The sequence below is a fragment of the Chrysemys picta genome, chromosome 2 (assembly GCF_011386835.1).
Source record: "Chrysemys picta bellii isolate R12L10 chromosome 2, ASM1138683v2, whole genome shotgun sequence".
In the NCBI taxonomy this organism is placed as follows: Eukaryota; Metazoa; Chordata; order Testudines; family Emydidae; genus Chrysemys; species Chrysemys picta.
This window is the reverse complement of record NC_088792.1, coordinates 207587532-207604123: the sequence shown is the minus strand read 5'-3', so window position 1 is coordinate 207604123 and position 16592 is coordinate 207587532. Positions and strand designations below refer to the sequence as shown.

The window sequence follows — 16592 nt, the reverse complement described above, 5'->3', positions numbered from 1 at the left end:
GAGATAATGGGTAAACGCTCTCTCTGGAAGACAAAAAAACCCTCCACAACTGAGTAATATGAAGTAATCAAGACCTGCCCCTTCCTTCCCCTCCCCCCCCGGTGGGAAAGGAGTGGGGGGTTCCTGCCTTGCATTAGTTTGGTCAGACAAAGCGTGGGTAGAGGGGAGTCACCCGTCGGGGGTGGGGGTGTGAATCCAGTGGACGGAGGGCGGAAGGGGGGCCTCTTGCGTCAGTGCGGGATCGCAGGAGGAGAACGGAGGGAGAAAGTGCAGGGGCGAGAGGAGAGAAGCGGGAAGACGCGAAGGGGGATTCAGAGGAGCGGAGTCTCTCTCTGCGGGGGCTTCTCAGCACGGCGCGGTCCGCTCTAGGGTGTCTCCAGCCCCGCTCAGGCGCCAGTCCCCAGCCAGGCGCGGGGAGCTCCAGCTCCTGCCCTGCCGGCCGCAATGGGGCTGCGCCCGGGACCCGTCGCGCCCCTGGGCTGGGCACTGGCGCTCCTCCTGTCTCTGGCCGGCGGGCTCAGCGAGGCCACCCCGCACTTGAGGTACAACCGGCCGGGCGCCAGGAGCAAGTAAGTGCGTCTCCCTCCTGCGTGCGCTGGGCAAGCGGGAGGGTCCCAGCTGCGGCTCCCGGGGCTGACTGATCCCCTCTCGGCCCCGGTCTCCGCCGCAACTCCAGAGGCAGAGCTGTGGGGGCGGGAGGCTCCCCGGGAGTCCCCTTTAGTCTGGGGGTTCGAGATGCTGCGAGACCCTCTGCCTGCAGCGGGGCGAGCCAGAGCGAGAGGAATGTAAAGCCCCGACGCTTGAAATGGCTGCAGGAGGGCTGCGGGGTGGATGCTGACACTTCGCTCAGGGCGCCCAAAGAGCTGGTCATAGGCTTGTGCTAGAGGACATGGAGAAGGTTTTATGAGCTACAGTCACGCAGGGCTGTCTCCTGACTGGTGCTTTTGTTCTACACTTGACATGCCACTGGTTTAATAATCTTTATTGTTTGCCCCTTTAACTGTGCATTTGTCCTGCTTTTTGTCACCCTCTCCCAGGAACTGGTGTGCCTACATAGTGAACAAGAACGTGAGCTGCTCTGTGCTGGATGGAACTGAGCAGTTTATTCAGGCGCAGTACAAATGTGCCTGGAACCAGTTTCCCTGTTCACCAACCCCAGTGTAAGTAAGAGAGGCGGAGATTTCTGGGTGGGGAACCATTGGGTCATCAGTAAATCATTTCCACATCTAGTGAGAACACAACAGCTAACAAGCTTTACATCACCAGAGCTCAGATGGTCAGTGGGATTTTAAAGTTTGGGATCTCTCTGTGGGTATTGCGGGACAACGTGTATAATTTTCTAGCCTCTGAGTACTGAGCTATAGCTTCGTTCGTGATTTACTATCTTTTTTATTACAAACATAAGGCAGCTGAAACAAATTAGAGCCACATTGAGTATTCTGTTGTGAGATCATGCAATAAGTTAGTTGTACATTGCTAAAACAAATCAAGGAAATTACTTGCAAAAGTCTGAACTGTCCATTGATAATTGATTTGGTGCTTATGTCATTCTAGTGTTATCTAGTCGGGGTGAATATGCATGCTGTACTTCAACTTTTGTGGAAAGAGTGCAAGCACCTGCTGAGAGTACAGTTACACACCTTGGCCTAGAATCATGGGTGCACTCCAGCTGTTTCGCTCCATTCCAGTGGTACAAAGCAATCTTAAACCTGGCTAAAGCTGGCTTTACAGTTGCTTTGCATTGCTGGAACAGTGTACTGGTGAATGTGGGCCAATATCTTTATAATTTATAGATTCTTAAATTGTCCAGCATAGACAGGAGTTTGTTTGTTTTTGCTTTTTGTTTTTGAATAAAGCTAGCGCATTATGCACTAAGGCATGGTTCTGTAGTACGTATTTTATGTTAGGTAAGGCATTGTGGTCCATTGGACAGGGCACTGGAGTAGGAGTCAGGAGACTAAGGTTCTATTCATAGCGCTGCCACTGACCTGTTGTGTGACTGGGGAAAATCACTTTACAGGGCTTCAGTTTCCATATCTGTAAAACAGTGATAATGGTACTTACCCTCTTCTGCAAAGGAATTTGAGATCCACAGACAATAAGCTCTGTTTAGGTCTGATCCAACTCCTACTAAAGTCAATAGATTCCTACTGACTGTAATGGATATTGGATCAGACACTAAATGAGCTAAATTTTATTGTTATAAATAGAAAAACAAAAACTGTTTGTATATATTTCTGAACAGACATGAGCGAATGAAGTATGTGGCTGATACTGCAAGGACCTGAGCCCCTCCTGCGATGGGCTCAGTCCACTCAGCTCTTGTTTACATCTATGGGCTCTGAGGACGCTCCTTGCCTCACAGGGGCCTGAGACAATTAATTTTGCATATTTGGTGTTTGTAAGACTTTTTGGCACCAAAAGAAAAAAAAAGGTACCTTCTTTTCTTATATAAACATTGGCCACTTGAGACAAATCATGGGAGACTCCCCAGAGACACAGCTGAATAACCCTGTCTGGGTCATTTCCGATGTTGTTTCTTTTCATAGTATTTAACTGCCCATTTTAGAGTTGTGACACTGAAGTGGACAAATAAAGATTGGGCGAAGTATATCCTTGTTTATTAATGGTGCCTGTCACTACTTCTGAGTGACAAACCTATCAGGAAGTTATATATGGTGAGCCAGGTTCTAAAATATTGACACTGAATATCTGATAAGGTATACTGGAGGTGTCCATTTTAAAGGAAATTAGATCTTCCTAATTGCAAATCTTTATTTCCTGAATCTGACTTGTTTTATATTGGTGAAGATAAACATTATCTTCTGGATAACTAGAGTTGGAATTACAAAGCATATTTTTATTTTTAATATAAGGTATACTATATAAAGGTATCTTTCAAGTTTCATATGCATTCAGGTGTATATTAGTATGGCAGCAGTGTGACTATAAAAACTGGGTGAATATTTTTTAAATAACTCAAAATATAAGTTCTGTAATCTTGGAAGTTTGCTGTGTCCCCAAAACTCTATGATATTAGGAGAATCTATTATTGTTAATATTGATCTATCACTCACTGTGTGCTAGTTTCCTTCAGGATAGAGAATAAGAAAGGAAAATGCACTGAAGAGTTTGCAATCTATGTCCTTGATCTTGCAAACAATTATGCACATGAATAACTTTAACTTTACTCACATGAGTAGTCTCATGAAACTCAATGGAACTACACATGCAAATAAAGTTACTCATATATGTAAGTGTTTTAAGGTTCAGGACCCAAACATAGACGAGACAGTAGGAGGACCGGGAAAAGGGTTATAACAAACAAGTAAAACTATTGAGGCAAAGTTCTGTGTAATTATTCTTCTTATTTCCTTTACAAATTTACAGATAGAGGACTAAATCATGAAGTAAATGAGCCAAATTCTGGTCAGATCGAGTAACTGAGATCTGAATCAGGTATACAACTTGTTACCTGTGTTGTAGATGTGTGCCTTTTGTTATTAATGTTGATCTGTGACAATCACTGATATGTCAGACTGACTTTCTGTATCCAACTTTAAAAACTGACTATGCCCCTTCCTATTATGTGGATACTCACCTGTTCCATGAAATGTCACTATGTGTCTTTCATTCGTAATAAGCTGAGCAATAAATTGCTAAGAACTGATACCCTTCAAATAGAAGCTCTTCATCATTTTAATGCTAAATATTAAATAGCATTTGAAATTTGCCATTTACTTCTAGTTAGATCAACATCTTGTCCACAGTGCTTTTTTGATATTTAGATGATCTATGTTACATATAAAAATATTTTGATGAAACAAAGCTGTGCATTATATATTGTGTATATAACGGTCTTAAATATCAGGTGCTTACCCGAACAGAGGATATTCTATACATACGAGAATATATGTATTATGGATATTAATTACAATGACAGTGAACTACTCTATAGAAATACGAATTCCAGTGACCAAACCCAGCACCATGTGAATTCATGAACTCATTTTTAATCACCTCTTACCCATTAGCCCTATTAAAAAATGTTTGTTTAAATAAAAAAAAAAAAAAAAAAAAAAGCTGTTGAATTACTGCATTGCTAGGAAATTTTAAGTGTAACAACTTTAAAAACAAGATGTACACCTCTACCTTGATATAATGCTGTCCTTGGGAGCCAAAACGTCTTACCTCGTTATAGGTGAAACCGCGTTATATCGAACTTGCTTTGATCTGCCGGAGTGCGCAGCCCTCCCCCCCCCCCCAGAGCACTGCTTTACCGCGTTATATTCGAATTGGTGTTATATCGGGTCGCGTTATATTGGGGTAGAGGTGTATTTGCTTAAATTGTAAGTTAAAATTCAGTAATTGCAGTAGGATCTCATTATTTAAGTATCTTTTGATATGTATTGGGGCCCAATCCTACAGTCTTTCCCTGAAAAGTTAGTGGGAGTTTTTTCTGAATAAGATTCTAGGATCTATATGAGCAGATGCTTGGAGTCTGAGAAGTTAGAAGAGAGAAGGAAGAAAAACCAGAAGGGCTCTTTGAAGTATTTTCTGCCCTTGGAGAGAGATTTGATTTATTTTTCTTAAACTATGACCAGCCCCGGAGAGAGGGGGAAAAAACAAACAAACAAACTTTTGCTGTTGTTGGGAAGTGGGAGTGAAATGTACTTATGCAAAAGTGTTCATGTGTTTACTTACCCACGCTCAAATATGTTTATAATTTAAAAAATCACTAATGTGTACAAATAACTGATCGTCCTATACTACCTTATTTTTAATTTATTTATTTTACTTTTTCACTTTCCATTGTGCATTCACTCTCTTTGGTTTCTTATTGAAGGGTTACTCATGAGAGTTGGGTTGATATCATTATTATATATTTTAATATAATTATTATAAGAAAACTATATTGGCCTTCTGGCAAATAACAAGTGTAGTATAGTATCAATATAATCTATCTGAGGATTATGCGCTTGATCCTACAAATATCTATCCATGTGAATAACTCTACTCATGTAACTAGTCCCATTGATTTCTGTGGTTCGACTCTTGGGAATAGAGTTATTCATGTGCTTAAGTGTTTACTGGGTCAGACTATATGTTCTTACCTGGGGGGGTGGGGGGGGAGTGAATTTAATGATTTTAACTGGTCTTTTTCATCTTTAACTTCTGTGATCAACATATAATAAACAGGGAGACAAATTATTCCACTAGATTGCAAGTAATTAGAACATAGACAGGAAAAATGACAAATTGTCTAAAAATAAATATGAATAAACAAACATTTAAATAAATATTTACAAATTGACCCATTAAACAAGTATTTTTGAGCCTATTGTTTTTACGTATATTTATCACTATAAATAAATCTAATTCCAGAATAATCACAGCGTGATAAACACCAACATTTGAATAAAGCATAGACAGAATTATATAAAACAAAAGACAGTGAAATACCCATAAACTCTAATCATTAGTATATGTAATTGTAAAGGCTGGGAGACCAACCTATAAATAGCATCAGACAAAGTGTGATAATAAAAACATTCCAGGTAAAGATGTAAACATTATTTTATTTAATGTGGGGAAAAAAGACTATTCGGGTGCTCCCTTTAGAAAGAAAACAGTAGACCAGATCCTTGGTATAAATTGGTATCACTGGTTGTTATCCACATTTTTTTTTCTGGAATCCATGCAGCAGTTTCAGTCCCTGTTCCTTACATAGAGGGTACTATAATGGGGTTCAATCCTGCCCAGAGTGGAGCGCTCTGGCTCCAATCCAGCATAGCACTTAAGCATATGCTTAACTTTCAGCTGTTGGCAGCCCCATGGTAATCAATGGGACTACTTGAGGGTTGAAAGTTTAGCATGTGCTTAAGTGTTATGCTGGATCATAGCCAGAGTACTCTGCCCTGGGCAGGATCAAGCCCAGGGTACAGTAGTCCTTGATCAGGGTCTAAGTGGGTCTCTGGCTTTCAGAAGTCAATATCACATAAGAAAAACCCTTGAAAACACAGACACTATGTTAAGTACAAAAGGGGAAAACTGAGGACTATTGTATATTTCCCCCTAAATATCAAGAAAGGAGGTTTTTGTTTTGTTTTTAAAGAGAGGGTATCTTGTGTGGGACAGAAATCTCTCTGTACAGGCTTCTGCTAGCTGACTATATGGAGAGTTTAGCCTAAGGAGGGGGACGTTGAAAGCAGTACGAAAACTTTAATAACATATTTGAGTTTTCTAGAGTGTTTGTTTGATAATCTTTGCAAGACAGCTGGGTGTGGTGAACTTGTCTGGCTGTGTGTCTCTGAGCCTAATATTGTGTATCTCTGACTATGCACACAGCAAACAACACTGCCTTTCTTCTCTGAAACTTGGATAGGAATTTTCATTTCATACATCATTCATAGCTTGTTGCAATAGTTCCAAAAATTTCACAAACTCTCCCTCAACTCACATTAATACAAATATTGCAGTTGATATTTGTCTGCTTTTTCATGAGTTGAAAATTGCACTGATTGGAGGTCTGGGGCTTCTTCTATTAAGTGCCGGACCAGTTCCAAAGTAGCATTGCTGGTCCAGAGGACCACTGACCAATTTAAGGTCTGATATTCAATAAACCACCAGAACAATAGAAGAATGCTCTACCTCACTGCCAGGTTTCCCATAATGGAGAATATTCCTCAGTTCCCCTTGTGGTCCTCAAGATATCAGACCTTCATATAACGTTCTGATAACAACTTGCCTTTTTTCTCCCCTCCCTCCCTCCCACACTTCTGACCTGTTTCAATTCAGGGGTCGGCAATGTGTCCATACACAGACACAAGTGTCCGTGGTAAATATGTTGAGGTCCGTGGGGGTGCTCACCTCAGGCGGCTCTCCACAAGCGGCTCCCCATCCCTGCTGTTGCTGGCGGAGGTGCGGCCAGGTGTCAGGCAGCTCTGCAGGGACGCTGCCTCCGTCCCCAGTCCCTGAGTGCTGTCTCTGCAGCTCCCAGCCCATTGGTTGGGAACCGCGGCCAATGGGAGCTGCGGGGGCGGCAGCGCGCAGTCACCTGGCCATGCCTCCATGTAGGAGCTGGGGGGGGAGGGGACGATGATATGCAGCTGCTTCCTGGAGCGCGCGCGCGCGCGCACACACACACACCGTCCCTGCACCCCACCCCCCTGCCCCAGCCCTGATCCTCCTCCTGCCCTCTGAACCCCTTGGTCCCAGCCTGGAGCAACCTCCTACACCCCAAACCCCTCATCCCAAGCCCCACCCCAGAGCCTGAATCCCCAGCTGGAGCCCTCCCACACGCCAACCCCCTGCTCCAGCCTGGAGCCCCCTCCCACACCCTGAACCCCTCATTTCTGGCTCCATCCTGGAATCTGCACTCCCAGACCAAAGCCCATACCCCCTCCCATACTCCAACCCCCTGCCTCAGCCCAGAGCCCCCTCCTGGCCCCCCGCCAATGTCTGTCACTTAGTCCGGTAATTTTGTCAAGTGTCCATTGCGCAATATGGTGGTGCTCACGCCTGATTCGAGTGCATGCTGCCTTGAGAAATGTTAGCTCTAGAAACAATGCTGTAGTTCATTCTGAAAGCTTAGAATCCCAGCTTTTAAATAGTGCAAACTATGAAATCTCTCAGTGCTAGTGCTTCATGAGAATATTGGTTGTGTTTCTGAATTCAACATTTATCTTCCATATATATTCTTTAACATTCTGTGAAAGTTTCTCTACAAATATTCTTGCTGGGAAACTTAATCATGGAGAGCAAAGACAAGAAAGCTGCAAATACAGATTAAGCAAATTCATTTTTTATTCACAGTTCTGATAACGTCCACTGCTGCTGACGTGTTAGACACTGTCACTAGAGGACAGGTAAAAATAATCTTCTGATAAAATATCGTAACATAAGTGAGGAAATCATCCTGTGAAAAACTGCGGTAGTAATTAGCAGGACCAAATGCCTCTGGTCTTCCTTGCTTTTGTGAACAAGTTTAAAAAACGATGAGATAGCATGGACCAACATGAAATCTTGCTGCAGAAGTTATGTGGGGAGGCTTCCCGGCTCGCCGAGCTCTGGTCAAGTGAAAAAATTCTCTAAGTTCTATCTGTGCTATTCTAACACTAACCAGAGTATTGCTTTCTCAGCTGTAGAGAAGGGTAGATTAAATGATAATGACCTAAGCTAGATGAAGGGAGAGCAATAACTCTGGTTCAAGCACAGAGCATTTTGTAGAGAAAAATGAGTGCAACAGCAGTGAAAATATGTTATTGTCCCAGTGTCTCCTCCCTCAAAATGCTTCAGCTGCTGCTAATAGCGGAAATTCAAAATCAAGCAACTTTGCCAGGTCTGGTGCGAATTCCAGCTCCAGTCCATCTGTAGAACACATCACATGTTCATGCTTTACCTGGCCTGAGTTGGCAGGGGGAATCTCTTAGGAAGACATTTCAAAATCCTGTTAAACATGTGTCCTTTCTACTCAGTGCTCTGCTTTAATCTCTTCTTAAATTTCCTTGGTGATCTGTAGGGTAGCCACTCCCATTGATGCTTTTTACCTTTCTTCCTACCCATCACAGTGCTCTGTTCACACTGCTGCCTTGCTCCTACACTTTGCATCTCTCCTACTCCCATCTTCCTCCTCTGACTTCTGATTTTCCCTCATCCTTTGCAGTGTATCCTGGCCTGAACACACAGCTCTTATCTCCCCACTTTGCCAGTTGCCCTCCATAGTTCCAGTTCCCAGGAAATTGTAAACTGGGGTCTGATTTTTCTCTCTCACAACTTTTATGCCACTGACCTCAACTGAGATACTCCAGTCTAAAAGGAGAATCAGGCGCAGAATCTGGGATTATGAAGTGAAAACAGAGTTGACTAACCATTTGCTGTTAATGTAATCAATGGTTAATGTATTACAATTAGGGCTGTCAGTGATTAAAAAATGAATAGCAATTAATCGTGCAATTAAAAAAATAACAGAATAAAATTTATTTACATATTTTGGATGTTTTCTACATTTTCAAATATATTCATTTCAATTATCACACAGAATACAAAGTGTACGGTGCTCAATTGATTTTTGATTCGTTTTTTACAGTGCAAATATTTGTAAAGCTTTGTTTATGAAAGTTGAACTTACAAATGTAGAATTATGTACAAAAAAAACCGGCATTCAAAAATAAAACAATGTAAAACTTTAGAACCTGCAAGTCCACTCAGTTCTACTTCTTGTTCAGCCAATCACTCAAGTTTTTTTTTTGTTTTTTTTTTTACATTTTCAGGAGATAATGCCTGTTTGTTGTTTACAATGTCACCTGAAAGTGAGAACAGGCGTTTGCATGGCATTGTTGTAGCTGGCGTCACAAGATATTTATGTGCCAGAAGTCCTAAAGATTCATATGTCACTTCAGGCTTCAACCACAATTCCAGAGGATATGCATCCATGCTGCTGATGGGTTCTGCTTGATAACAATCCAAAGCTGTGTGGACAGATGCATGTTTATTTTCATCATCTGAGTCAGATGCCACCAACAGAGGGTTGATTTTCTTTTTTGGTGGTTCGGGTTCTGTAGTTTCCACTTGGGAGTGTTGCTGTTTTAAGACTTCTGAAAGCATGCTCCACACCTCATCCTTCTCAGATTTTGGAATAAACTTCAGATTCTTAAACCTTGGGTTGAGTGCTGTAGATATCTTTAGAAATCTCACATTGGTACCTTCTTTGCTTTTTGTCAAACCTGCAGTGAAAGCGTTCTTAAAACAAACATGTGCTGGGTCATCATCTGAGACTGCTGTAACATGAAATGTATGGCAGAATGCAGGTAAAACAAAGCAGGAAACATACAATTCTCCCCCGAGGAGTTCAGTCACAAATTTTAATTAACACATTATTTTTTTAACAAGCATCATCAGCATGGAAGCATGTCCTCTGGAACGGTGGTCGAAGCATGAAGAGACATATGAATGCTTAGCATATCTGGCACGTAAATATCTTGCAATGCCGGCTACAAAAGTGCCATGCGAACACCTGTTCTCGCTTTCAGGTGACGTTGTAAATAAGAAGCAGGCAGCATTATCTCCCATAAACGTAAACTTGTTTGTCTTAGCGATTGACTGAACAAGAAGTATGACTAAGTGGACTTATAAGCTCTAAAGTTTTACGTTGTTTTGTTATGGAGTGCTGTTATGTAACACAAATAAGCTACATTTGTACTATGGTACAGTATTAGTATGAGGTGAACTGAAAAATATTTATTTTGTTCTTTTCACAGTGCAAATATTTAATCAAAAGTAATATAAAGTGAGCACTGTGCACTTTGTATTTTGTGTTGTAATTGAAATCAATATATTTGAAAATGTAGAAAAACATCCAAAAATAAATTTCAATTGGTATTCTATTGTTTAACAGTGTGGTTAAAACTATGATTAATCACAATAATTTTTTTAATCTCGATTAATTTTTTTGAGTTAATCACGTGAGTTAACGGCGATTAATCGACAGCCCTAATTACAATACAATGTTGACTTACCAGCATTTTCCCAACTCCTTTTTTCTGTTTTCTTATTATTAGAAGTATTTAGGTTTCTTGTTTGTTTTGAAGTACCAACCTAGTGCTGATCTGGCAGCATGTGATTTATTGGTATTTGACATTGTTTATCTTGCTGGTATAAAAGTAGAAGGAAGCAACCATAGAGGAAGCATGGGACTGGAAGTCATGAGATCCAGGTTCTATTCCGAGCTGTTCCATAGACTAGCTGTGTGATTAGGGACATGTTACTGAACTAGATTCTGTGGGTATATCTACATTTCAGGTGTAATTCCCAGCTCAAGTAGACATACCTGCGCTCACTCTGATTGAGCTAATGCACTAAAAATAGAGTGTAGCCACAGCAGTGAGAGGGGCTAGCCGCCTTGAGTCTGAACCCATCTGAGACTCTAGAGGATATGTGATATATCACTGGGAAATGAAAACACTGATGTGGCTGTAGATGCAATATTTTAGATAGTACAGTACTTTGGCTTATTTTTCCCCTTCTCTGCCTGTGTTGCAGAACTCAGCATAATGGACGAGTTAAATTCCATGGGTGAAACTCTGGCCCCATTAAAGTCAATGGCAAAACTCCCATTGGCTTCAAGGAAGCCAGGATTTTGGAAAATGAATGATTTCATGATACTGGACATTTTAAATGCAATGGATTCTGTAACTAAAAGTGGGATTTAAGGGTGTGGTACTGAGAATATTTAAATGTTTTTCTCTTCTAACAGTGTCCCATAATCCACCTGTCCCTTACAAGAGAAACAAGCATCCTGAAGTGATATCAGGCTAGAGTCTCAGCTGCACCTAGCTTCAGAGTGGCATAGAGGAGTGGAGCTATATTGAGTGGGATTCTCTGTCCTGCCCCTAGCACAGTTTAGAGTGTTCAGAGGCTGCTGTAATTTGTGCTAGTTAGCAATGAGTGAGTAGGGCTCTACCAATTTCACAGTCCATTTTGGTCAATTTCATGGTCATAGGATTTTAAAAATTGTATATTTCATGATTTCAGCTACTTACGTCTGAAATTCACTGTGTTGTAATTGTAGGGGTCTTGACCCAAAAAGGAGTCGTGGGGGATTGCAAGGTTATTGTAGGGGGGTGTGTGGTACTGCAGTGCTACCCTTACTTCTGCGCTGCTGCTGGTGGCAGCACTGCCTTCAGAGTGGTGCAGCTGCACCACTGCAGTCTTTTAAGTGTAGACAAGCCACTAAGGTGCAGATGTGCTACATTTAAACTGTTTTTCCTGCCAAGTTCCCATAAATGTTCATCAGTTTGTTTGGCCAATAAGTATTTATTCAAGACTTAGCTAGTCTGGGCAATAGTTGTACACACACATCTTTCATTGATTTTAATGGTAATTGTGCATGTATGAAGATTGTAAGATTGATTCCTAAATACTATTTTTGGCTTCGTCTTTCTTCCTTTTGTTTCACTGTGCCAGTGTTCAGAGCAGTGCCTGATCATAGCTGTAAGACTCAGACACTGGAATTTTGTTTGGGAGGATATTGCCAGTGCCAGGCATTGATCAAGTGTGTAAAAGTAATGGCACATTTAATTCTGATTTACAGCCATCTATTTTTCATTTTCTATCTTCACTTGCTAGAGGGAAACTATTTTATTCAGCAAGTAACTCCCTATCCTTCCTCCTCACCTCCCCGCCCAGCACGTGTTCTATCTTTTTATATATTAAGTTAGGAACTGGAAATAAAAATAGCAACCTAATACAGTAAACAGTGCCAGAAATAGAAAGACAATTCTTTCTTTAGTGCATTCAGTAAAAAGAACCTTGATTTTTTTCCCTAATATCAGACCAAAAAACTGATTATTTTTCAAATTATGTTTATTTGGTTCTTTTTCTTTGTTAATGGCATTTTAACACATACTGTAGTCTAGATTTACTCCTAACTTTACAGCTCTCTCTCCCTACACATTTATGCTTTCAGCAAGTTAGTCAGTCTTCTTGCCCCCCAAAATATTTTTCTGTTTTTGAAATATATTTGCATTATATGCACACAATTATTTACCAGCATATAGAACAATAAAAGCCGTCTTTTTAGTTTTCAGAATTAAAAGTTTTTAAGAATAAAAAAACCTAAGAATTAAACTGGATTTTGAGACCCACAAGAACCAATTCTTTGGGAATTTGAGAAGGTAAGGAGAGCTTGAAGTGATGGAAGTCCCCAAAAATAACATTGGGGGCCCCAAACCCCTAAATCCAGCCATCCTAGGAATTCACAAAAGAATTTAAACCATTGTAGTATATGCTTTTGGAATAAACTCCTACTTTATTAAGACACTTCATATTTTTCTAAAATCAAACTACAAATGCTGTAGAATGGTGGTGAGTTGTATCATAAAGCATCTTGTCTGGGTGAAATCTTGACTCCATTAAAATCAATGGAAAACTTTCATTGACTTCAGTGGATCCAAGGTATTCCCTACCATTTGTAGCAGTACTGTACATGAACTCTCCTCATCCTTGTGCTGCCAGCTGAAGGTATTAAGGGGTAGCCGCTCTGACCTCCCCATCAGTTTCTTCTCACTGGCTGTGGTTGGTAGTCGGGGAATGTGTGAGCTTCTCATATTCTCTTCCCTTTGTCCCTCTAGAAAGCTTTTTAGAAAGAATTTATTGTAAATATTTTTTAATTAGCAGTAGTTATTGTTAGTGGTACTGTACTTGTTTTTTTTTTCCTAAAAAATTTCCTTGTTTTTATAGTGTTTTCTTTGAGATTTTGGATACAGGGGTGTGCCTAAATCCCCAACTTTTGAAGCACTGTTTTGGCTCTAACATGTCCATGCCAGTCAGCAATCCTCACCCCTGCTGTTTAAAGTGTTTGGCAGAAGGTCACTTTGAGGCATAAGTGCCTTATTTGTAGGGGGTTTAAGACCAGGACTAAGTAGTTGAGGGAAGTTTGCCTTTCATCCTGATGAAAGCAGCTTCGCACCCCCATTTGATTGCACCCCGTTCTAGCCAGAAGAAAGCTGCCACTTTTTGAGAGCTAGATTCCCTACAGATTCTCACAAGAAGAAGACTTCTGGTAGGAGCTCCCTGGTACTGCATTCTAGCAATGTACAATTGTTGACTCTGGATTCTCATGTGGTAGCATGTAGACCAACTCCGTTGGGACCTTCAACAGCATTGACTTCCTCTGCAATACACGCTGCTGTATATCGGTATCAACGAAGTCTGAGGTGTACACCACGACAGGGATCTTTTGTCGGTGCTGAACTCGTCCGTTACAGGATGAGATCCAGGTACCGATTATTCCTTCCGTACTGGTACTGGGATCTTGCTTGGCACCTGTACATCTGATATCTTTGGGAACTGAGCCTTTGGTGGTACCCTCAGGGTCTGGGCTCTGTGGTGCAACAGTCTAAGTGCACAGTCCCTTCAGCAGAGAAGCCTTGGATAATTCTTCCGCTACCATCCTCTGAATGCTAGTCCAGGTCCCGGTTTCTGGCTACTCTGCCCTATACTGTGCCACCTTGGCATTTCAGTGTTGACTTTTCTTTGGATACAGATGTGGATCCTACATATCGAGATCTCATTATAGGAGATATCAACTGTGTCCTTGTTCTTCATGGCAGAGGTCAAGGTTCCAGCACAGTGACTCTTACAGAAGCATATCTAGATAGATTGCGTTGGGGTTGGGCTCTGGTACCATATCAAGTACAGCAGTGGCCTTGCTGGAATCCATGGTGGTGGTGGTGGGGGTGTCTTTGGGACTCCAGATCATCTTGTCCTCAACACTGCTTTACTAAGTCCCTATCCAGGCACTCTACTCTGTCTGATACCGCTCTCTCTACTGACACTGGTACCCAACAGCTGAGGGAGGTTATCCCTGTGGATTCTGATCCACCTGCTACTGAGGTTAAGCAGACACTAGACAGACTGACACTTCACTGTCTCTACCCAGCACTTCTTCTTCATCAGATGAGGCAACCATTTCAGAATCATCTTCCCCAGTTCTGGATGATTACAGAATGTGCCAGCAACTGTTGAAAAGCGAGGCCACATTCCTAGGTATCGAAATTGAGTTGTACAGGATAATCCACACAAACTGGATGCATTCTGCAGGACCTGCTAGCGTGGCTTTGCCTATTAATGAGGCTATCTTCAAGCTCCCCAGACTTCTTTGGCAAACTCCCTCTTCTCTGCCAGAAGAACAGAGAAGAGGTACTACCAAGTTCCATCTCTGGGACATGAGTACTTTGACTCACATTCCACCCCAGGTTCTCTGGTGGTGGCGGCCATGGATGAGAAAGTGAGGCGGGGCATTTTAAGTCTATTCCCAAAGATAAAAATGCAAAAAAGCTGGATTTATTTAGATGTACAGTTCAGAATTGCAAACCATCAGCCCTTCTTAGCTCACAGTGATTACTCCATCTGGGACCCCATATTAAAATTTGCAGACAAGCTGCCAGCTGATGTCAAAGAGGAATACAAAGCTCTTATAAATGAAGGCCACCTGGCTGCAAGATCATCTTTACAGGCTCTGCTCTAAAGATGGTGATTTGGCTGTTCGGGTGATGGCTACAGCATTGTGCTTCTTGGCTTCAGTCGTTGTGCGTGCCATCAGAAGTCCCACAAACAAATGAGGACTTGCCTTTTGAGGGCCCAAATTTGTTTTTAAAAAAGGCAGATGGAGATCTGCATTCTCTTAAAGATTCTGAGGCAACCACAACTGTAAAATCGTTGGGCATTTATACTCCAGCCCTAAGAGAAAGCAGTTTCACCCTCAAGTCCAACAAGAGGTATCTGTCATCCATTAAGACAATCTGACCAATCCCAGAGACACCATAAGTCTCAGAGGATGAGACCTCCTCCTTCACCTTCTGCTAATGCAAACAACCTGTAGCATCCAAACAGTCTGGTTGATGCCTTGGTTGAGGCCAGTGAACCACTCCGTATGATTTCCCCTCCCTTTGGCAGCAAGTTAGTTTCTAGTTTCTAAGTTAGGGGTGGGCATACTTTTTAGCTCAAGGGCCACATCGGGAATAGAAATTGTATGGTGGGCCATGAATGCTCACAAAATTGGGGTTGGGGTGAGGGAGGGGGTGAGGGCTCTGGTTGGGGGTGCAGGCTCTGGGGTGGGGCTGGGGGTGAGTTTGGGGTATAGCAGGGTGCTTTGGGCTGGGACCAAGGGGTTCGGAGGGCGGGAGGGAGATCAGGAGCACGTAGGAGCCGGAGCGGGGCCATGCCGTGGCTTCCGGGAGCCGCGTGGTGCGGCCCTGACCCTGCGCCCCAGCTGGAGCAGGGCTGAGCCACGTGGTGTGGCCCCTGGCCCATCTTAAAACTTAGTTTGCCCACCCCTGTTCTAAGTGCTTGTACCTGCATTGCTTAGATGGGTTCTAAGCATGGTGGAACTGGGATATACCCTACAATTCACGTCTCTTCCCTGCTTCCCATTCCCGCTTCCCATTCCCACTCCCCATCTCTTTTCAGAGACCATTCTCATGAGAGTGTACTAAACCAAGAAGTTCAATGCAATTAGGGGCAGCAGAGGAAGTACCTCCTCAGCACCAGGGAAAGAGATTCTATTCCCATTATTTTCTCATTCCAGAGTTCAAGAGAGGCCTCAGGCCTGTCTGAGATCTGCAAGACCTCAGCAAATACATAAAAAATATAGTTTTGCATGGTTACCTTAGCATCTATTCTCCCATCCCATCCCTAGACCCCAATGACTAATTCTCTGCCTTCAACTTAAAGGATGCCTACTTTCATGTGGCCATTCACCAGAGTAACAGGAGGTTCTTAAGATTAATTGTAGCAGATGTTTATTATCAGTTACTGACAGGGCTTAATTTGTAATGAAAGAGGTGCCAGGGCTCAGGCAATTTGGTGCTGGGGTTAAAGCAATTTTTTTTACATTCATAACTGATGCAGCAAGCACAGCGGTGCCGGGGCTATGAACTGCCAAGCCTAGAGGTACTGGGCCTCACCCCTGGCAAGCCCTGGCACAAATTAAACACTAGTTTATGGTCCTTCCCTTTGGGCTGTTGTCAGCTCCTCAAGTCTTCATAAAGTGCATGGCAACAGTTGTGGTTCATCTCAGCGGGCTGGTTCAA

At 42.4% G+C, this 16592-nt stretch overlaps 1 protein-coding gene across 3 annotated transcripts in view; it reads left to right on the top strand.

Annotated features, from left to right (window-relative positions):
- Positions 1-227: 227 nt before the first annotated feature.
- The window catches only part of EMILIN2 (elastin microfibril interfacer 2), a 104478-nt gene continuing 88113 nt past the window's right edge, over positions 228-16592 (top strand). For all 3 annotated transcript variants that reach the window (XM_042854791.2, XM_042854792.2, XM_005310381.5), the window contains exons 1-2: positions 228-569; positions 1038-1160. In XM_042854791.2, the coding sequence (XP_042710725.2) occupies positions 445-569; positions 1038-1160 (248 nt within the window). In that variant the 5' untranslated portion in view covers positions 228-444. The remainder of the gene's footprint in view (positions 570-1037; positions 1161-16592) is intronic.